Source organism: Acanthaster planci, linkage group LG02 (assembly GCF_054643075.1).
Source record: "Acanthaster planci isolate LZ-2023a linkage group LG02, COTS_SCS, whole genome shotgun sequence".
NCBI classification, from domain to species: domain Eukaryota; kingdom Metazoa; phylum Echinodermata; class Asteroidea; order Valvatida; family Acanthasteridae; genus Acanthaster; species Acanthaster planci.
The window spans coordinates 23,406,622-23,430,166 of record NC_141778.1 but is presented as its reverse complement, the minus strand read 5'-3'; the positions used below and the strand labels follow the sequence as shown (position 1 = coordinate 23,430,166).

General features: G+C 42.0%; 1 protein-coding gene across 2 annotated transcripts in view; it reads right to left on the bottom strand.

Moving 5' to 3' along the window:
• sh3rf1 (SH3 domain containing ring finger 1) overlaps nt 1-23,545 on the bottom strand; it is a 33,717-nt gene that overhangs the window by 7,330 nt on the left and 2,842 nt on the right. The window contains exons 3-10 of one of the 2 annotated variants that reach the window (XM_087133025.1): nt 10,753-10,814; nt 10,101-10,323; nt 6,871-6,966; nt 5,686-5,822; nt 4,235-4,607; nt 3,594-3,724; nt 2,281-2,448; nt 89-1,589 (exon numbers count right to left, since the gene is read on the bottom strand). In XM_087133025.1, coding sequence (XP_086989151.1) covers nt 89-1,589; nt 2,281-2,448; nt 3,594-3,724; nt 4,235-4,607; nt 5,686-5,822; nt 6,871-6,966; nt 10,101-10,323; nt 10,753-10,814 — 2,691 coding nt within the window. The remainder of the gene's footprint in view (nt 1-88; nt 1,590-2,280; nt 2,449-3,593; nt 3,725-4,234; nt 4,608-5,685; nt 5,823-6,870; nt 6,967-10,100; nt 10,324-10,752; nt 10,815-23,545) is intronic. The other variant, XM_022243896.2, reaches the window with a different exon arrangement.

The window sequence follows — 23,545 nt, the reverse complement described above, 5'->3', positions numbered from 1 at the left end:
ACCACAGCAACAAGTGTAAAATGGAAAGCTGGAAAGAAAATCATTATCTCAGAGAAGTACGCACGAGATAAACTGCAGAGCTCCTTACCTTGTCCGTCTTACCAGGACCGGCAAGGGAGGGCGCTACACAATCAGGTGCGGTGGCATTTGGTGGGGGTGCAAATGACATTGTATCGGATACCCTGTATATACTAGGACTACTAGGCTTGCTGTGCGGAGGCTGCATAGAGGAAGACATTACAACAGTTTGCTTGCTTTGGTGGGGCTGTGGTGGTGATGACGATGCTGCCGTTGTGGCAGCAAGGCTATTGCTAAGGGAAGGCTTGCTGGGCTGTTGGTGTTGCGGCTGTGAATAGGGCTGACCAGAGCCGGAAGCAACAGGTTGCATTTGGGCATTGCTTTGTGGCGGGTGCTGCTGGGAGGTAGCGGCTTTGGCTTGCACTGTCCTGCGTGACCGCACCGGGTCGTTGTCGCTCTCACTGTGACGCCGTGGTTTCAGGGCCTGCTGCTGTTGCTTGGCCTGGCCTTCTACGGCCGGTAATTGTGCAGAGTGACGTTTGCCTTTGGCACTGGAGCTACTGAGGTGGACCTCTACCTGTGGGGGAGTGGACTGGGGCAGGTTGGCACCGGTGCTTGCTCCCCTCGGTGACCCCTGACCCAAAACAGGTGATCCCCGTGGCCTTGAGACAGCACTGCCTCCATCAGTTGTGGCCGTATTGTCCAGCGCCCCAGGTTGAGGTGAGCTGGGGCTTCGTCCTCTCTGGATTAGTCCATTATGAGTCGGAGGTGATCCCACTGTGGCTTGTCCAGAAGATGCCCTTGGCCGAACACTGATGGGTGTACTTGATATCCCTATGTGTCTGGTTTGTACACCTTGTGACTGCGGCATTGGCAGTTGCAGGGTACCAGCAGGACCCAACTGTGCTTGTCCGATACTAGTTTTTGCCAACGTGGCAGCAGTTTGTGTCCCCACAGTAGGGGGACTCCCCCTGACATTCCTGTCGGGATGGGTTGATGTGGCCCTGGCCTGCCCCACTGATGAAAGACCTGGGCGTACTGGGTAATTAGGCGGGGGAGGTCTGAACTGCAATTGCTGGGCAGCGCGCTCACTCTGGAGCTGTGCAACAGTTTTCTGTCCATCAGGAATTTGCGACATGGCCCTGCGCTCCATCTGTGCTGGCTGGGCAGGGGGCATGGATTGGGCCATCTGGCCAGCAGGCCGAGAGGCGCTGGCAACAGGCCGGGAACCAGTTGTTTGAGTTGTGGCTGTGCTTTGACTAACAGGCGGCGACGTCATGGAGGCATCAGTTGTTGCTGCTGCAGCTGCAGCTGCTGCAGTGCGCTGGGCCGCCATCCGCGAGGCGGCGTCACTCAACACCCTCGGCCTCATCCCCTGCATGGGGCTAGGGCTACCGGGGGCCTCAGAGGGCGGGGCTCGCTGGGCTGTGCTGGGGGCGGCCCGTGATGCTGCATCGCTAGGTAGGCGTGGCCGGATGCCCTGGCTGGCTGATGAGGTAGCAGCAGGCGTGGCCTGCAGGGGTCTAGAGTCGGCAGCTGTGGTCGTTGCTTTTCTGGCAGGTCTTTCATGCCTGCGGATAAATCAACAAGTGCACCCCTTAATCCCATTCAGTCAACTAATTGGCTATCAGCACAAATGACAAAGGGATTTTGGTATCTAGCGCAATCATCCCTAGGGCTGACACACTGGATGTGTGTTAGATGTGTGTCAGACATGTGCGCGTATCAGTGCTGTAGTCGGGACCAACTGAGACCTTCACAAGACCACACAAGACCAACACAAGACCTCCAGTCTGCATTCACGTCACAGGCTATTAAATGAACTGCAACAAAAGCATTGCTTTGTCATTGTTCGCATTGTTACTTGTAACTGGTCTTGTGTCTGGGTCTTGTGCATGGTCTTATGTATGGTCTTGTGATGGTCTCAACTGCAACACTGGCGCATATGTGTGTGGATGAAACAGATTATGCACGAGTGATGTTTACATCATAAAGTCAACACAAATTGTTCCCTCCTCAAAACATATATCGCTCTGAAAAGGCAAGTAACAATGTGCTAAGAAATACCGGTTATGTATAAACAACTTGTGATTTCACTGAAATGTCTATCACAAGTCACATTTTTTATCATGAAATTGAAGAGACAAAAGCCACAAAAAGCACATCCAAAATTCCACTTTCAAGAGAGTTAATGCCTCAGACTTCAGTTTCCTTCAATCGATATTTAAGAACTCAAAAAGGTAGATCAGGGAAGACTGGTACCTGTAAGCCTGCATGTAGTTTCCAGGGAACACACCTAAGTCACCGGTCTTTACTGACATCCCCTTAAACCAGCCATCTTTGCATTTCTCTGTCACGGTGTAGAAGTCGCCCTTCTTGAGTTCCAGTTCATCTGCCTTGGTGGGCTTGAAGGAGTACATAGCAATGTAACTGGGTTGAGGAGGAGATACACACAAGACTTCAAAGTCAACAAGTTGAGAAGCAAGGAGCAAAAGGATCATGGATGGTGGCTATCCATGCAAAGTTCAAGTACTAATTTCTGGCAAAGAAGACACCGATTGGTGGGAATGTCTTTGTAACCGGGTTTGTGTACGCATCCCAGATACCTGCAATGACCGTATATTCAAACAGACATTGCTCACAGGTGTTTAGTGCAGGTTGCATCAAACCTGTATCTCCATGCAATAAGTTCCTAACAAAAGACCATCACAGCATGTCTTATTTCAACTCGCAGCAGGTTGGCGCACGGAACAGACTTGCCACGAAGCCAGACATCATGACTTATATGCTTGGCAACTGCCCAACAAGTTAACTGTGAATAAGTTTTTGTCACACAATATTAAGTTTAATACTAGGTTTAGTAACTACTGAATTCAGTTCAACTACTGAATGTATATGTACTGCTTACTTCAATCCCGTCATTTTTTTCTCAGTAATAAGTAGGAAGTATTAAAGTATACAATGCCTAGTAACACTGCGTCAGTGTCAGGCAAAGACCTTCAGCACCTGCTAGGCCTTTACCTCTTTCATGGATCTTCCAGCCCTAAGATAAACATGACCTCTCCATCAAGGTAATATCTAAACCAGCAGTGCAACACTTGCAAACACGATACTAATGCAGGGAGTCTTGCTCTAGGCATCTGAATTATTCAGTGATGTGTCATGTGCATAAAAATGGTTCCGTGATGAGCTGATAAAACTGGGCAAATGCTGCAGCATAGCACAGATATGTATGAGGTATCCTGACAACATTCCTGATATAAGATGGCTGGCATGCATGACTCATCTTCTCCGATCAGAGATAGGCTGGGGTCAATTTCATAAGGCCGATAAGCACAGAAATTTACTTGGCCAAGAAATGGGGAGCCAAAGTTTGTAACCAGCTAGAGTATCATGCGTTTCATGTTTATAGAGGCAAGGTCTGAGCAGTTTAGTGGTCTGTTTTGCTTAGCACATGAATTTCCAACATTATTTTTTCCTCTATGAAATTTTCCCCAGTTCCTAAGGTACCAACAGATATGATGTCATGGTAAAAGTTGCTTAGAGTTGACCCTTACGCTTCTCCTTAAACTTACACTTCTACTTTTGGCTTGGGTGAGGCTGGTGCCTCTCCGACAAATCGGAACTCAGCATTGCCAGCCTGGGTGACAGTCGGGGAAGCAGCCACGCTAGGTGAGTTGGGCCCTCGAGTGCTGCTAGCAGGAACCTAGAAAAATAGAAAATTGATACATCATGATGAAAGGCAGTGAATGTTTGAAGGGGTTGCATTTTGACATTGTTTACTCAGGCATCTTGTCTAATGTAAGTCATGGATGGGACAGTTTACAAATTGTAACATTTAAAAAAAAAAAAAACAAAAAAAAAAACCAAAATTTTCAAAATCTAGCAACAGTATATGCATCATCTGTCCTCCAACTTCACGTGAAACAGAAACTATGTCTGCAAAATTATTTCTCACGGTAGCATGACAGGCACTGTGGTATGTATCTATAGTGTTTGATGGTTTCAATACATGGTATCTATGGTATTGATCATTGCTCACAGAACTGCCGACATGCAACCTGGGTGTTGCATAAAAGCTAAGTGTTCAAACAGTGTAGAAATTTAAACTGTTTGAAGTGCTTGGGAAAAGTTTCAAAAAAATTGACAAAATTAAAAATGAATTCCCATTCATAATACTGGGGTTATAGAAACTGGACGTGAAGCAAGATCTAACCTGTGAAATGCCAGTTAGCGGAGCTGGCTTCTTCCGTGCAGATGCTGCTGCTGATGCCTCTCCTGCTGCTGCTGATGTGGTACCAGCACTCGTGGAAGCCGCTGCGGTACCAGCCGCAGCCTGCTGCGACACCGAGGCCGCCTTGCTGTCAATGAGGTTGGCCGCGGTGGGATTGCTGGAGCGTACCAGGACGGGGGAACTGATCTCCATGGAATGCCGGTTGCTGTTGCTGCCGCTGCCGCTTGCTGCAGCACTGCTGGTGCTGGTGCTCGCACTGGTTGTGGTGCTTGGCTGGGGGTCCTTGCTCTTGCTCTGGGCAGAACCGCTCAGGCCCAGGAGAGAGGTGAAAGAGTGGCGTTTGGCTTTGTTTTTACTGAGAAGGCAAATAGTGGAATAGCTTACCATTTTTTGCACGTCATACAAGATTGGAAGAAAATCTACTCTGGCTATAATAAAATTAAAAAAGCAAAACGATATAATTGTAAATATATAATTGTAAAGTGAATCTAAGTATAAATGAAACGATGCAAGAATGTACAGAGGCAGTTCTCTGTGTACATAACCCTAGAGATGTCTCATCTGTCAGACAATGGTACCAGTTACTTTTCAGCACGCAGTCTAAAGCCGTGTTCCCATTGGACTTTTTCTTCCGCGGGCACACAGAGACATACAGCGACATTCCTTTGTGTCCATCTATCCCGCATTCCCACATGAACTTTTTTTAACCGTAACAGAATGTTTATTTGCAGTGTTAGGCCTAATAAGACCAGCTGATTACACTACCTGCGCTGTCCAAATCATGACGAAATTGGCAAAATCTAGCAAAAACAAAGACCAAAATCAGACGAATTCGGCCCAATCTGCCACGAAGAGAACGAACCCATACAGGATAAGCCCCGTACACAATGTGTGCATAGCTTTATCCAGGAACGTTTCACTGTGTATGCGAGGCATGCGAGGTTCGCAGGTTTAGCACGGTCGCAGTCAGTCTACATTGTATGGGAATTGTTCCCATGGGACTCTTTTGCGCCCCTGCTAACTTACTGTGGATGCGCAAAAATCTTCCACGACCCTTTTTAGCCTGTTAGATTTACATTGCGATTGCGGTAAGTTGACAGGGTTGAATTTAATTTTGTAATTCTACTGGAAAGCCGCGGTAAGTTAACCAAAAAAAGGTCCAATGGGAACACGGCTGATATGGTTGAAACTATGAACAACTGGCGTGTACAGTGGGCCAGTTTTCTGCAGACGGATGCAAGGGAATGCACTGAATTCAATTCAAGAGGTGCTCCTTGAAAATTTTCTTTAAATTGCAGCTTTGGTGGGGGGGGATAGGCAGCTTGCTGTTTCGGTGACAGGAAAAATTGCTGCATGAATAATTACATTTCTCCTTCAAGAGGTCACAGCCGCCAATTATTACCCCTTGTTCCCAGGAGATTTATGACACTGACCTGCCACCCTCCTGACTGGATCCCGCCTGATCGGGGCTGCTCCCTGCATCCCCGCTACCTTGCGACTGATGGGGCGGTCCGGAGCTGCTATCAAGACCAGCGTGTGCATCCACCAGCGCCTTGGCTGTACCATTGAGCTGACGGGGGAGGCATGAAGGACAGTATTGGAAAGAAATGGGTCTCATTTGGTGGTTTCAAGTACCAGCTTGTCTTGCAGCCATCAGTTTTGTTTATGGCTACAGCAGGTTTTTAAACTGGAAAAAACAAACAGTGTGCCGCTTCACTGGGCACTTTATAAGAAAAAGCGGGTCACGATTTGTGTGCCATTACGCAAAAGGGACTTGGCTTTATTGATCTCCTGTTTGCTTTTGCCATTGATGAGAGGGGATGAGTTGTTTACCCAAGGTGAAGTTTATGTTCATGGGAGACAGTAGACCAGTTAATGATGCCCTTGAGCGGAATAACCAACGTGACCATTGGGAAAACAAACCCAAGGACTCCATTTCATGACTGTGCCTGTACAGGTAACGCTGTGAAATGTCCTATTAAAAACCGGCACTTCAGACAAGTGTTAACATGCAGACTACAGAGAGTGTCAACGGGTTCAAGTGTTTCTGTACTCTGTACACAAAAAAGCTGCATTTAACGGGTTAAATTTACATTATTCCTCACTCCTCGAGATGTTTTCTTAATTGTTTGAACCACAAAAATGGACAAGATACCATTTCAAATTACTTATATGTAAAACCTGTTGGGGGTAACAAGTCCAACCTAAAGTAAGGTGTGGCTGGGTATTACCTGTCTAAACCCTGCAACATCCCCGAAATGCCAGGCGGAGTTTAAGGATTATGGAAGCACTGAAGCTAATACAGCCCAAAAATAAATCTGAATGTACTAAACCTCCAAGATCCATCTGATTGATCAGTCACTCAATCACAAGCCTTACATAATAAAATCTACTGAATATTGATTGGATTCACTTCTTCACTCAAACTTGACATGTTTAACAACAGTGAACAAATACCTTTATAAATATTATATGTTATCAACACTGATATAAAAATTGGAGAAACACTACATAGAAATATTCAGAGCAAAACAAACCCCCCCAAACCAAACTTACAATTCTGGAAAATGTCTATGAAATGGCAAAAGTTGAAATTTGCCCATGAAGCAAGGCCTTACCTCTACAAATGACAGCGGGAAGATGCCTATCTTGTCTCCTTTCTTGCCTTCCACCCAGTTCTCATCAACACGCCTGATCACATTCAGAACCTCATCCTGGAAGATGGAGGACAGAGCGGCAAAAGGAAATCATGTCTGATCCACCTTAAAGGCAAATTCACAATCCCACTGAGCAGAAACAAATGCCTCACTTAATTAAATGTAAATAAATATACACTTTGTTGAATGGTGAGGCATTACAATCCTGAGCTAAGATTCAGTAAGCACTAGTAACAATCAATGAGGTTTGAGTTGGAAACTTTTTTTGTGCCAAGCAAGCACATTTATTTACCCTGAAGCTGCACTGGTAAAGCCGTTTCAAAGCTGATTTTTATCCATAAATGCGGGCACTGAAATGCTGGGAACCAGATTCAACTTACACCGTTACTAATATCTGGAGATTTCTAGACATCCCATACAATGCAGCCACTTTATTTCCTGATCATACAATAGGAAAGATTTGGCCGAAGAGTAGATTTCTGTTGATGACACCATGCCTGAAGGTACACTGTACATGTACATGTACCAGTACAGTACACATGTAAACACTTAATGAACTGACAGCCATAAACCCTAACCCACTAAGGCCTTTTTGACTAAGGCGCATCCTCAATCTTCCAATGGCCCAACTTCAAAAACTGCTTTCATCCTCAATCCTCCTTTCTTTTTTTTTGATTATGCACAATGTAAGATACCTGAATCTTCCATCCTCCACAATCCTCCATGGCCCTACTTTGGGTTTGTATGTTTTTTGGGAGGGGGGAGGGAGGGTTGAGCACATTTGGTTGGCTGCTGGGCTGAAGCTGTTTTTTTGGCAGAATTGGCTAGCAGCTTTACTTTTATAATCAACAAAGCAGACATATGCCTTTTTAAAAACACACTGCAGTTGAGGGATTGTGTAATTTATGACCAGCAGCAGTGAACAATGGAACACACTGTCCTTGGGTACATGTATAATGTAAACAGTATAATGTGTCACCATATGCACCACTATGTGACTGATTTTTAGTACTTCATTCACCAGTCATCCTCAATCCTCCGAAATCCTCCAGCTTTAAACAGCATTCATCCTCAATCCTCCGAAATCTTCCAGCCTTTAAAACACTTTTCTTCCTCAATCCTCCATGCTTCAATCACCATTCATCCTCAATCCTCCAAATTCCTCTAATGTTCAAATCATCATTCATCTTGAGTCCTCCGAAATCCTCCAAAGCCACCCAATGGTAGGTTAAGGACTATATCACCCGAGTGTCACTTCTGTCCTTAGACAAGTTCATCAAACGTGAAAATCTTTAAGTGCACAAACTGAACTGGCACACAAGGCCATATTTACATACCATACATGTACATGTACGCCTGCTACACAGTCTACTTTTTACCAGTAAATATCATAACATCCCTACTTCAAATTTACTCCACTGTTCACTTTATTTCCCAGTGAATCCCCCTTACCAAAATCAAGACATTTACATGTACGTGCTGTTCCATGTGAGTCTGGTTTTCTTCCATACAGCCCTTCCCAGGGCCCCCCCATCAGTGATGCATTTTACAGCTTTCCCCTTGCATACGATAGTGCCCGTTCACTGCATAATAAGCCCTTCATACATGTCCTCCATACAGGACAGACATCCAAGGTTCCCATCTCTTAGGCGCAAGGTGCGATCAAATGTAATTTGGCTTGTCAGGGGATGTCCTCAGCTTACATGGGCCTTGTATTCAGACTTTGAAACATGTCTGGCATCTCTATGAACGAGAAAATGAATACCATGTTTTATCTATCTTCAACTTTCAAGTACGCTTGAATCAGAATGTACATGAAGTTAAATTGATATGCTAAAAAATTGTAAAACTGCCGCCAGAATTTCCAAAGAAGAGATCACTAACATGAGATGGTAAAAGCATCAAGAGTCAGATTTCCCAAAGTTTGTGCATTCTTGAGACTACTGTCATATTCTTGCAAAATGTGGCAAATGATAGTCATTCCTGTGGGACTGTTTTTTCAAAATCGGTTTAGCATGTTCCAAAATGGATTGACAACAGTGAAAGCCGAGTACTCTTCAAGATATGGGGGGGTGGTTGATTGAGGCAAGGCATGATGTGAAAACCAGGAGAAACGTAATATGAGGGGGAGCCCTCCGGCTTGTGCAGGAGAAGTAAGAGAATGCTGTGAGTCACGTCAGTGGCATTTAGTTTCATGTGTCAATGCCTGGTGACAAGGCCAGCGTCATCATCCAAATTTTCAGCTGGGAGGCATCGGGTCTAGGAGGTTAAGGAGAAATCGCTGACTGGTTGATGAGATGTGCTGGAGGTAGGATAACCATGAAGCAAGGACTTGATGCTCAAGATAAAAAAAAGTTGCCTGGCACTTTGTGAAGGGTGCACTTTAACGGGATGGAATCCATCACGAGCCTCATTCCAAATGGCAAGCCTCCAAGCATGACACTGCAAACCAACCTTCGCTGTAAGTCAGGAGCCAGTTTTGCTGGCAGCCCACATGAATCCTCCCAACTTTAAAAAAATCATGCCCAGGATCGGAAGGAAATGGCCCATTCTTTGTGCTTGCATCTTGGGAGGCACGACACCCCAATGGTAAGCGGCAGCAGCTGAGCTCTACTTTCCTAAATCCTATAAAATCCCACAAAGAGCTTCTAAGGTTTTTTAAGGGTCTGCAAAAGTTGACGATGCTCCAGCTGTGAACATGGTATCATACACCTTTAAAAACACACCACCCTCCAATGCATGGAGGAACTACAACAAGAGGTTTCTTCAAAGAACACTGACACTTTTAACCAAATGAACAGCAATGTATCCAACACAATCTTGAGGCCAATGCACATATATATGAATCTTATGCACAAAGGTTCTGATATCCACTCAAGTATACTGCCGCAGTACGCAAACCAGTGTCCTTATCAAATACAGAAAAAAAGAACAGAGACTATCACAATCTACGACAAAATAAGATTTCAGAAGCAAAGTTAAAGAGAAAACCTCCAATAGGTGATGTAGCAGGGTCGATCAATAAACAGGTTGACATATGATCCATAACTTTCAATCACTCAACTATCTGCTTAGTAGTCGTCAGCAACAAAATCTTTATCCAATCACAAGAGGCATCTTAAACTGAATTCCATTGGTGATTACTGACAATCTTCAAAGCCCAGAGATGCCACTTTGCAAGAGTGACCTACCTTGTTGAAGGTAAGGCAATCCTTCTCCTCCTCCTCGTTGACCTCAAAGTCATACAGTGCCTTGCACTGGGGCGGGTCGGGAGGGAGAGGGGTTAGCACCTGCACGTAGCTGGCTGGGAAGAAGCCTATCTGATCCCCCGCCCCCATCACCACGCCCTGGTACCAGTTGTCATCGATCTTCTTGTGCAGCAGGATGATGTCCGACTTGTTGAAGGAGAGGTCGCTGTTCAGTGGGGGAAATAAACAGAAACAAAATTCAATGGGTGAAATGACAGATGTTCATACGTCACACCAACTACATTTAACTAAATCTTTGTTGATATCTATCAGCAAAGAACTTCTTTTCTGGATCCTCCAAAAGTTTGCAATGTACAGGAACAAATGGAGGATTTGTTGCAAATAACCTTTAGCAAGGCATCACAATACCCATCAAATTCAAGCCAAAGGTACTTTCAAAAGCAACACTTGCAGGCTCAGCCCCCAACTCTGTCAAATACTCCCAAACCTCAGCCTGTACTCCAGAGGATCTGGAAGGTTAAGCTTAAATCTGTTGGCGCACTTGAGAAGTCCAATGTGCAGAGCACAAAAGCCTGTCACATAGCATCCAAAGAGGAACAGTGATGGAACAGACAAACAGTGATGGAATACTCACCCGTGCTCTTGAGCATCATATTTGTACAGGGCCATTGCACATGGTTGGTTCTGTATAGAGGTCTGTGGAGAACAAGACAAAACATGAAAGACACTATCAACTCAAACGGAAGTAACAGGGTTAGTTACTAAAACCCTGTAGAATTCTTCAGTGTGAGAAAAACTACAAAACCCACATACGAGTATACTGGTTCATATTTCTTCATCGAAATTAAACACTCAAATCAGTTAGATTTCATTTGTAATTTAAGTCTAATGGGAAATGGAATCTACTGTCTTAGGCAATTCATGCCCTGCGAAATGTCACACAGGATGTGAGACTTCAAATTCATAGCAACTGATGCTGTCAACATTAACAAAACAGGCTTTGAGACTTCAGGAAGATTTGCCCCTGCTTGACAATTTCTCTGGACCCCTTTTTACGAAACTTCCGGAAAAAGGCTACCCGTTTTGATACATGAACGCATAATCATTTCAACACCACCAGAAGCAATGACAGTGAACATGGGCAAGTCACAGCCCTCAATTTTCTACTATTCCTTACTACTTTATTCCAATTCAGCAAAGTAATTTACAGCAAAATTTCAACAAAGCATAGTGAACATATGGTGTAAAACATGGGGGGAGATCTGTGAACAGATTAAGGACTCTTGTTCCCTGCTGTAAGGGCAACAAACACAATTTATGTTTCCATGCAAAAATCACCCCACAGGCAGGAGCTCTCACCGGTCCATTTACATCTGGTAAAATTTATGAGGCCTTTTAAAGCACAAAGTTGTTACTGAACATAAAATAGGATCATAATGTACCAGAGAAAGAGAAAACATTGAAATTCCTCCAAAACAAAATTATTCAATCCCTGGGATTACAACGTCAGGCTACGACCTTAACTTGACCCCTTTTTGGCTTTTTTCTTTTGCAAAAGACCACCAGCAACCCTTCATTCTTTTAAAGCCACCTTTTCAAATGGGGTAATTGTAACTTCGAGAGCAATCACCCCTTGCAAAGATCCCCCGTAATTTAACAAAACAGGCCCTAGGCCCTCCACTAGTTTAATAAGTACTTATTAATAACTTTCAGGCCAGAGATCAAATCTGGCGGGAGACTTTTTTTTCTCCTGTTTGCCCTGGAGTCTGTCAGATTTGGTTTCTAGTTGATGCCCAACAGCTGGTCGGTGTTGATGGAATGGCCCCCTAAATATGAGTCTGTAATTACAGAACGGAACAACTTGTGATTAAATTTCTCCTCTGAGATGGTTTCATTATCCTCTCAGGAAAGACATCACTCCAGAAACTACTACTCATAAATGCCAAAGCACATTAGTGGGCAAGCGAAACTTACAACCACTATAAAATTCTGGTTTAAGTGTGAGGAACTTAATGTGCTAGTGCTGAGTGCAAAAACAAAAAAATCAATTACATAAGGCTTCAATTTCAGCTACAAAATTTAGACTTGGCAAAACAGTGATATATTGCTATTCTATAACCCTAACCCTCCTCAATCCTTCACCTGTTGGAGGACTGAGGAGTGTTAGGGTTAATGCACATGTATACATCTATGTGTACTGTACATGTACATCAAACCTACACATATCATTATGGAGTTTGAATGGCCATAGGAAACTTCAACTACTGTATCTTGATGCTTTCTGCGCTGTCTATTACAGCAAGTCTGACTTTAACCACAATACACCACGTGTGAACTCCCCACTGTGCTACTCCCCCATTTCACACTTTCTGGGAAGTCCACCCCCATTGAACCGGGGTCATGACCTGGAAAAAAAACCTGCATCCATATCTACAGGGCAAGCACTTGGGTAAGTTCAATGGACAGGCGTTCGATGCAAAAAATTCAAGTCAAGGTACAGATATTTGTCTCCAGGGAAAATTTAACGAAAACACAAACAATACCACAAACTCAAACTGGGTTGAACAGTTCTTGGAATGCCCTCCCTTTCTGGTTCGTTCATTTGAAAAAGAAAGATGATGCACGCTGCATTTCCATGTACTCATACATGTTCGTCCAACTTGTGTAAAAGAAACACAAATGCGAGAGCATGTACTAAATATTTCAAAAATACAATTACAAAACAGTCTGGGTGCATAAGATGACAAATCAAAATGAAAATGTGTCATCTTTACTTGTGAATCAAAGAGCTGAGTCTGGTGTCCAGACCTGCCTGGTAAACTGGTTCAAACCTTGAACCCGAGAAAAAAAACAAAAATTAAAGCAAAACCAGCATGTGCAAAGCCTCCATTTACAGTATGCACATGTAAATGTAGGTAGGTCTACATGTAGGCCTATATTCACACCACAATCAGCCTGATCTGCATTACATCTATGCTCCAACACTTATCACTATGTACACAAATGTTTCATGTCCAAAAATCCTCTCCTCAGCCCCCCTCATTAATTCCTGCACAACTTGGCATTTTGCTGAGTGAGTGGTGGGCCCACAGTCTAGGCTCAGCTGGTGGCAAAGGCAACAGGGACCTCCTGACGAACCTCCCTTGACCTCCGCTGAACCCTGGCCTGCCAAGGGGGTGAACTTCTTACTCCATCTCTCATGTGTCCCATGAAATGTTATGAAATGATTCTGTGATGAAGGATGTAAAGCTAGGGGGATTATTATTACACTTTCCATGAAACCTATTGAGCCAGATTACATGAACTGCACGGCATGAGGGAATGTACGATGTATATACCGGGTATGTCAAATTTCTCGTTCTCAAAAGAGGTCTTCCGTAATACCCTACGCTGTACTTGACAATGCACAAGTACATGTACATTCAGGCAAAAGTGCTATAGCTTTAAGATTGGTTTGAAAGTTGTAATACCAAGTAAACTCCTATAACCACCTTTACTTAATTAAACAATGTCCAGACAAGGTCAGTACATAAAACCAGATGTAATGAAGAGATAATGAAATAAACATGAATGTGCATTCAAGCTCTTAGCCTAACAGTGTACATGTAGGTCTACCTGTTTAGTACACAGTTGACATCAAATTGAAACAAAGGCGCTTAACAGTCTTTGCCATTTATTATGACAAAGACTGGACTGTGAGAGAATAATTAAACTTTGAAAGTTGCTCTATATAGGTTCACTTTCTAAACTTCACAAGCATGATCTTCATAATCTTGGAAAAAATTTCTAACACGTATGTAACTTTGTTTTTAAAAAAAATGTTTTGTTTCTTTGAGTAGTTGCAAAGGCAATCATTTAATTAAAAAAATGGATCCTCATAATCTGCTCTGTTGATAATACAAAATTCCCCCCCAAAAAGAACCTACAAATTTACGAAAAAGACCTCCCTGCAAAAATATCAGCATCTAAGTTGCCAAAAATAAGACGACCTCAAAGCTAAAAGCCCTTGCCCTTAACAAGACACAAGATCTGGGAGTAATTGATGGCTACATGTACCTTGACATAATAGGTCCAAGCAATTTCAGCGGTTGCATTAGGGGACATGAAGTAATACCCTACTCAGTAAATAAAGTGAATCAGCATAGCCTGGATTAATTGGGGTTTTCACTTCATGTCAGGATCGATGCATGTCATGAACACTTCCTTCATATCATCAGCCAATGATTAGGATAGCACCTGTCACTGGTTCCCCCGAGGACCCAAGTAGCTGGTAAACAAACTCAGTCTCAATGATTTCACCAGACTTGTAGGTGTACGGGTACATGTAATCACAGAGAACAGGCAAGGACATCTAGTAGGGGTAACCATCAGAAGTTGAAGGATGGACTTCAAACCAAAACCACTTTTTTGAAAAGACAAAAATGAGTCTTTTATGAAGTGTGACGCAGTCAACAAAGTTGCAAGACAAGTGTACATATAACTGCAATGCATCAGAAATTCTAACTATGTTCAGAATACAATGAATTTGTCTTAATATCTGAATTTGAGGTTCTTAAAAGCAACCCTACATTTCAGGATCTCAAAAAGAACTTACAGGTAAAATGTAAACTTGCAAGATTACACTCCTGCCTACTTATAGACTTACTTACTTAACTGATACATGGTAATGATAGTTCAGTGTCAAACATGTAAGACAGTTGAAAAAACTACAAATGTTTTGCATCTTTAATTCGACTCCATACAAGCATGTAAGTGAAGACTGAAGATCAATTTCGGCAACATTTAACACCCAAATTTTGGATGAGGAAATTTAACAACCTCAATCAATCTTCAAAGAAAGTGACAAAAAATTGCTTTAGTATTCAAAATTTCTTCTTCTTTTTTCAACAATTACAGAAATATTACACATGTTCAGTGTTTGAGGGTCCTTATTTGGAGTTTTTTTATTTTTAATTTTTAATGGAGATTTAATGCAATATAACTTGCAGAACATTGAGAAATGCAATGTACGTGAAAACTTTTATAAGGCCAAACAAAAAAATTAATTGTGTTTACTATTACATTACATTAAATAAATTAATGTGGTTGGTTGGGTACAAATTTTTTTTTGCTCTAAATCTTATAGCCCAAAAAAGTAGAGTCGAATGATGGTCTGAATTTTTGGGGGGTTGGGGGTGGCACATACAGCCTATTTGTAACAGGTACATGTCCTAAGTCAGTGTTAGATTAATACTGTACATGTGCACAACAATATCACATATCAGCAGTGATTGAGTAGTAAAGCAGCTGGTTGTTGAAATACAAACACGCAAGAGCCATCCATCTAGTGCAAAAAAAAACTTTAAACGATACAATATACAGGGCGATGTACACAAAATTAGGCTCACGGCAAGGCACCATAAGTTTTTATATTTTATTGATTTGACGAATAAAAAGACTGAGGTTCCGCGTAATTTTCTGGGTTGGGTCAGGTAACCAGAAACACAGCCCAATTTTTTTTTCTTTGGTCTAACCACCTCGATTACTCAATACCAGGTACCGTGTACATGACATTGATGAGACAGCAACACTGAGGTGAGAGTAAACAGCAATTTTAGCCTTTCTCCAAATGTAAGCTCAGCACGATTGTCAACCCAGACCTTCTAAACATTTTACTCGGCACAAACACAGCACAGAATACTAGCTCTCTGTATGCTGAATTAAATGTGTTTTTTAAACAGTCTGTATTAAAACTAGGTCAGGGCCACTAACTCTTGTCACGTGCATTTCCCTGTGCAACAACCAGTTACGCACTATCAAAGGATGCATGTACATGTACAGTACATGTACTGCCACCCCCAAAACCATCACCCTCAGCAGAAAGTGCCTTTTGAGCCAGCCAGACAGTGTCTACCCCTGATCCTGTTTACTCCTGGACATTGCCTCAAGGTAAATAAAGATCCCTGTCAGACCACAGGCCACAGACAGGGAGAATGGATAGACCAATCAACAAAATGGCAGTCGGTGTTTGCTGCCCAACTGCTCTCAGCAAGATGGAGATGGGGAGAGTAGGGTGTAAATAACCTTTAGGAGGGGGATCCTTTTTTGCCTTGAGATTTCTATGAATAACACCCCCCCTCATTGAGACTTGTTGTCACAGAGAGGTATGACCTCTGCTTTTGAGGGCTCTGAAATGTAGTCAAGTCCCTTTATCTCAATGTGATCTTTTGCATCAAAGAAATACCAAGGCACTCACTGAAACAATTCGTTTACATCAAGTTTTGGATTTGCACTAGTATACTTAGTCTTATCTCCCATTTCAATTACAGTCACAGGTGCTTGACCTGTTAGGGACTTATTACAAATACAACAGCTGTGGGGCTGGTGATAGGATATGGTATCTTCCAAACATTCAGAGCAACTAGTCCATCTTTGGAATTCATGAGGCTCACAAATATTGCCTCATCAACCTAGCGCTTGGCCTAAAGTGGTAACGTTTCAAAAAAAGGGGAACACAAACCTAGGAACTGGGGAGGAGATGATTCTTGGCCTTTGATTATGTTCAACATCACATTTTGTTTTGGAAAGTCGGGGAGTCGGGTTGGCAAGGTAGTTCTTTCTTCACCTTCCACCTCTGTGGTCCCGGGTTCAATTCCCGGCCCGGTCCACATGTGGATTGGGTTTTCAGTCCCTACCTGACCCTGACTGGGTTTTACCCAGACTATTCCTCTGGGGTTTTCCTCCCACTTCAAAAACTGTAACTGCTTGTTACTGTCTCCCTTTACTGATGTTGGTGAATGTGGGTTGTTTTGCGGCTGCCCAAGGCGCCCTTGTATGCCATCGGCTCAACCATGTTTAAATGTATTCATTGTTCCACGCTTAATGTCTTCATTGTACAGCGCATTTGAACATATCTATATGAAATTTGCGCTTTATAAATGAATAAATTATTATTATTATTATTATTATTATTATTATTATTATTATTATTATTATTATTATTATTATTATTATTATTATTATTATTATTATTATTATTAAAGAAATGACTGAAATGACTAACAATCAGACTCTGAACAGTGCGACAAGGACCCCAATTTCTTCCCTTATTTTCAACTTGATTATATTTTGTAGAAATAAGTGTGAACAAAGGGATTGGCCAGCTTGGGCCAAAAATCAAACTAAGCCTCCATCACGTGAATTCAGGAGATACTGGAACTTTTGGAAGGCATTATCTGAAGGTTGCATGGCTTATCACTTGCCACATGTGCCTGTATCCTTGACCTGCTAATTTAAACCCTTGTTCTGCCCAGCCTTCATGGAGCTTCAGGTCTCAATACTCCAGAAGAGAAAAAAAATAATTACTCCAAAAAAACAGAGATCTGATTTCAGTGTGGCATCTGAGAGAAAGACACTTTGATTTCGAGGCGGGTAGTGGTTTAATCCGCCCTTCTGCCTGCATGTTGTGATAATGCTGCTCACTGAAGTCACTGCGCGCAAATACTGCCTACTGCCTGAATGGTTTCCATCAGACAGTTGACCTGTTCCTTGCTCTCTGATATGAGGGGCAGTGACAAATACAGCCAATACTGGAATGTTGATTAACAGGTCTGAAATGTTCCGCTTGAACAAATCTGCCACTGGCTGTTGTGAGTGGTTTCCAAGGATTGTAAACATGCCAGTGCCTTGTTTATGTTGCAACTTACAAACATTTGGTGTTATTCTGAATCAAGTTCTCAATGTAAAAAAAACAACAAAAGTTGAAGCACTGAGTGCAAATGCCTCTTTCAATTGAAAGCAAATGATCTTAATTACTCCTTACTCCATTCTGCAGCAGTACCAGTTCTTTCTCTATCTCTGGTGACCCTTGTCCAAATTCCAAAGTGCTCGTAACTTTTGTAAACAACGGGGGTTGGGGTAATGGGTTTGTCTGTTTAGATTTAAACACATTTTCCTCAGAAACAAAAAAAAATTCTCTTTTTTTTTTTCAATGAGGAAACTAGCAATTTTCATTCCTGTCTTCATGGCCAGAAGCTTTACAGGAGTGTCCATGAACACTTGCCATAAATAATGTAACTACCAATATTTGCCAATTACTGTGCTTGCATACTGGCATAGGCTACATGTAGACTGCACAGTCATAAAAGATGTTGATAGCTAGGCCATTCAAGGCTAACCCGACTCCAATGTCCACTTCTTTTGGTTTAAATATCCAGTACATGTACTTCTAGTGAAAGAGTAATCTGTGGTCAGGCAGCATGGGAAAGCTGACAAGCAGCGAAACCTCCCAGTTCAGGCTTTTACTCCCAGATTCTTTGGGCTCCTAATCTTACAGATATCAAACTGTGACTGATCCTACAGGACAGTAGCATATAGAGTTCTGAGCTAAGAATAAGACCTTCAGGAGGGAAAAACTACAATAAAGGGGGATTGAATGTAAATTGTCCAGAAGGCGCGACTGTTTTGAGACTGTCTGGGGATGCCACAAGCAATGAAAACCTCCAAAGGTTGAAACTGAATCTGGAACCTTTTCATCGGAAATGAAATGCGTTACTTTCAATATTTTGGGCACTAAAAAGGCTTTAAAAGCCAAAGAAGACTTGGTTCCGGTGCAGAAGAATAAAGACTCGATACAGTAGGACTTTAAGCCTGCAAGCTATCAAGTGTACAGGCAAGGATGCAGAATATGCACAAGTACATGTACATAGTATGCTGTATGCGTGACTGAGGCTTACTGGGGGAAAAAAAATCCATCACCACAGAGTGTGTGTGTCAGAATTTCATTACAAATGACTGGAGTCTGCATACATGCAAGTATTTAATTATTCACTTCAATTACCGGTAAATTATGTGTAAGTTGACAACACTTTGCTAAGAGGAGAGACAGTCATTCTCCAGAATTTTAAGCTGTTACATGTGTATGTATGAATGCTTTGAAAGGTCGACTGTGACTTAGGCTATACACCCAAATATTGTCTGCAGACACCACACTCATCTTTGTCTAGACTCTAGCAGCAGCATTCAGTCTCCCAGCTGCCAGTCAGCTCAAGCGGAATCTAATTCTTATGTTTAGTTTGTGAGCAGACAGTCCACCAGACTTCCTCCAGTAACACTAACAGAGCTGAGCTACATGTACTCAAGTCAGCCACCTCCCCATCATGACTCTCTGCCAGAGGAATGAATGCACGTACATGTACAGGGGACCCTACATCCAGATATGCCAAACCATTTACCGTAATACGCTCGGGACCCATTTTAGCAAACCGAATGGGAAACCACACAAACTCACTGTTGGTTAGTCGCGATTTTCATATGGGGTTACACAGTGGGCTTCTTTCTGGAGAAATGCCAAATGAGCAATGCCTGACATGCACACTGCACCTCTTATCTTACAGTTTTCTTGGATGGCAAAATGTTTCCATGAAGCCAAAACTCATGCCTGTCATTAGGGCTCTGGGCGTTCTGCTCTGAAACTCAAAAATTACTCCATCATGCAAGAATGCAAAAGGCTGACCGCCAAACCCTTCTGACCTTCAATATCTGAGTCTTACAATCTGAAACTCAAAAATTACTCCATCATGCAAGAATGCAAAAGGCTGACCGCCAAACCCTTCTGACCTTCAATATCTGAGTCTTACAATCAACAAAAGACATGTTCATTTACACATGAACATGTATACACTGAGATATGCTATTATCACAAAGTAATCACATCTGACAATATAAGTGAATTTTTATTTTATCTTCAAGCAAACTTGAATTCTCAATTCTGATTTTAGTTACTATTTTTAACTATGTAATGTGCTCACAAACAGGCGCGTGTCCTCGCGAAAGTGCAATATAAATGTAATTGTTATTACTATCGTTATTATTGGTCAATCCATGGCAACAACCAGTGTGACATACATGTATACATGCATGGTAAACCTGTGTGATGTGCTATTCTAACTCCAGGCATTGCGCCGTTTTCATGCGAAAAGCAAAACGCACCGCTGCAAAGTCTGCTGTAAATTCAAACCTGGTGCATTTAAATGCATAGGCCCCAATACCATCTTTACTAAGTGTCAAGTTTGCTTGAAGATAAATTCATTAACGAGCTCACGCTCGTGGAACATGGAATAATGAAGTGCATCTGGGTCCCTGTATACCACGAGGCCAAAGACACACTACATGTACATGTCCATGTACATTTTTCCGTGTTCCACTCGCATTCCTATGATAACTTATAGTGGCAAAGTTCGATACAACTTTCATCCTATGTGACTCATCTCTTTTGGTTTTACCAGTCACATTCAGCCTTTTCTTGCGCTGGTACTAGCACTGCACTTTTCAAATGTACATGTACAGTGCTTATGCGATGTCAGAGACTGTGAATCAACCAAACGGTACCCGCACATTTGTAAGTTGTGCACGGATATTGGAGGTGATATCATTCAGACATTTTCACAGAATTGAAGGATTCCCTCAGGGTAAGGAAGCAGGGACAAAGCGGTCCCCTCCCACTCCTCATTCTTCTGGCCAGAGAAATGAAAGTGGTTTGTGATAGAAGAGTGGTAGGAGCCCTCATTTCAGAGCACCCAAGGTCAGGTGGTTTGTTACGCTGAGCCAAGGTATGGAGTTGGGGGGGGGAATGCCAACTTGTGGTGGGCTGGTTTGAGGACAAGTGATCTTCAATGTGGACTATATCAAGACTGATCTCCTGCCTGTGAACACTTACTCCACTATACACAAACTGCAAGACTGAAGAACACTGAACACATTAACCTAGTTTCAAATTAAATGGCTGAGCATGTTAAAGAAGTAAAGGAAGTTCTTAAATTGCCCTTATAAATTTATTTGTTTTGTCTTAATATCCTTTGTAACAATCATCATTTATAGTTTCCTGAGTTAGAGAGAAATTGCTTTATTTTGGATTTTAGGTGTTATTTTGAGAAACAGAAGTTTATTCGTTTCATGTACCTGCATAACTTTTGGAAGAACTAAATTTAGTATACAACTTAAAATACAACCAAGTCGTCTACATGTAAATTGTGCCTTTAATTAGTCAACAAATAAAGATACATGTGCATGTCAATTTTGAATACATGCGTGGTAATGGGCAAAATTCTAATCCATTGCATAATCCATGACTATTATGTACAAATGCCGATATGCCCTCAGCAGTGTCAAAATCTTTCGGCATCACCCTTTATTTTTTCAAAAAGGAAAATAAAAGTCTTTAACCACAAAAAAAAGAGAAATTTATGCTAGTCAGTTATAGCTCTCTGGATTGGAGAATGGAAATATGTATACCTCAAGGCTAACACCCCACTGGAGGTGGGTACAACAATTGCCTTCACAAACGAATAGTTGCGCCCAGGGTTGAGGTACGGCCCAGACAAATAGAATTTACCTGGAAATCTAACTTTTCTTTTATGGGGCGGATTTTTTCAGTCACGCAAACCTGCAGGTTCATTTGTTCAGCACTGAGCTTGTTTACGCATTCACTTGACTGCAAGTTTTATTGGGATTTATGTCACAAACCACACGTACCGACACGCACAATGAGTACAAAACAGGGAGAAGATTTTCAGACTAAGAACAGCAAAAAGAGGGTCTCTTAAGGTAAAGCAAGTAAACTACATGTACATGTACATGGCATGTTCTCCATAAAATGGACCAAAATGTAACTCTACATGCCATTTTTCAAAACTTCTTAGAGTGACTTTGATCATGTAAAATACAAATTAGCACCTTCAGATTTACAAAAATGATTATTTAGGGATAATTAAGCATACTGTGTAAACACATTTGATGGACATTTGGTTGGCTACCAGTGCAAATCAAGTGGAGTTGAATTCATTTAAAATTTTACGTCAACAACCAGAAGAATTCACTATATTTTTCAACTGATGTATTTCAAAGCACCTAAGAAATAACTTTCAAAAAATATAAGCCATGAAAAAAGACGACAAAATTGACAGAAAATGATGAGAAAAGTTTGGCTCTCTTCATTCTCTTACCGTTTCTAATCAATCTCACTATACCAGCATACCTGCCAGGTATTATACCTTTCAACCACCGAAAATAATCTTTAAGTTTGGCTGCATCAAAAATGTATAATGTTTGTTGCGAACATCATATACGACAGAATTTTGATAACGCTCGAGAATTTTGACAAAAAATGCATGACATTCAAGAATGCCGAAAACACTGTCACGTGTAGTGCTTGAAAATTCCATGCGCGATGTTCACTTTACCACTTATTTTGGAGATAACCCTGCTGAAAATAAAATTAAAATGAACAACTCTAGGCAACAGATTTTTATCATGAATCACATTCTACAATGTACATGTATGTCTCAGACGTCACTTTCTGATGAACGTCATTCAGTATGACAGATTTTCTTTTGAGAAACCTCGATAAGAGAAAAATCGCCATTCTGTGGAAGGGCTTATGAATATCGAACAAAAAAAGAAGGCACACTTTCAGGGTTGATGTCAAAGGTCAAACAGCCCACGCTGCAGCAAAACATTTCCCCAACTTCATCGTCAGCTATTGACGGTAGCCACAAAATTGTCGTGATTGGTATTTTGGACTGCAGTTTTCTGAAACGTACTTGACAAAAATGAGATCGGTCCAGCTGTAAAAGGATGATGGTTTGGGGGTGCTTTTTTGCACTTTTTTAAAGCCTGTGTTGTATATCGATTTTGATTTTACTCGCTGTTTTTTGCAGTCAATTTTTTGACAGAATTGAATGATGTTTGCAACTGCCGACTTCGGGACCCGATTAGTTGTCAGAGGTACTTTTAATTTCGTGATTATGGTTTTAATATGTGTAAATATCACCTTTTACCTTTTGTAAAGTAACTGCGGGGTGTATCACTCCCCAGAAACTTTTATTGGCTAGGATATCAACAGGTTGTTTATGCCCATAAAAAATGCTGACATTCGAGAGTTAAATTAATCCACTACGATTAAGTTGAAAGATGGGCACCGTAATCATTGGTCCAGATATCAGCCATGACTTCCCTCATTTCATCAAACATTGGGAATTAATTCGTTGCTGTTCACTTCAGGAAAAATGAGCCCCCCAAAGTTGAACATTATCTAATGGTTTATATTTTGAGGAACCTGCCACATGGACACTGCATCCAGTCTATACTTCAACATTGTGTTGCATCTTTTTGTTTTGCAACCACTGACGTCTCACGTAACTGACTGCAACCTGTACAAAAGCAGACACTTTACATGTAGTCTCTGTATCCGGTTCCGGTTCGTCACAAAGGCAGACGCGCCACGATTTGCAGGCTCCCGTTGGACAATCGCAGAAGTTGCGCGTTAACTTTCGGTTCCATGTAAACAGCGATCAATGCATGTAACTCCACATGCAGTGCATGTGCAGTGGGCGTGGTTTAAACTGAAGTGACGTCGTACTTACAAACGGGATACACCCCATAAAATATCA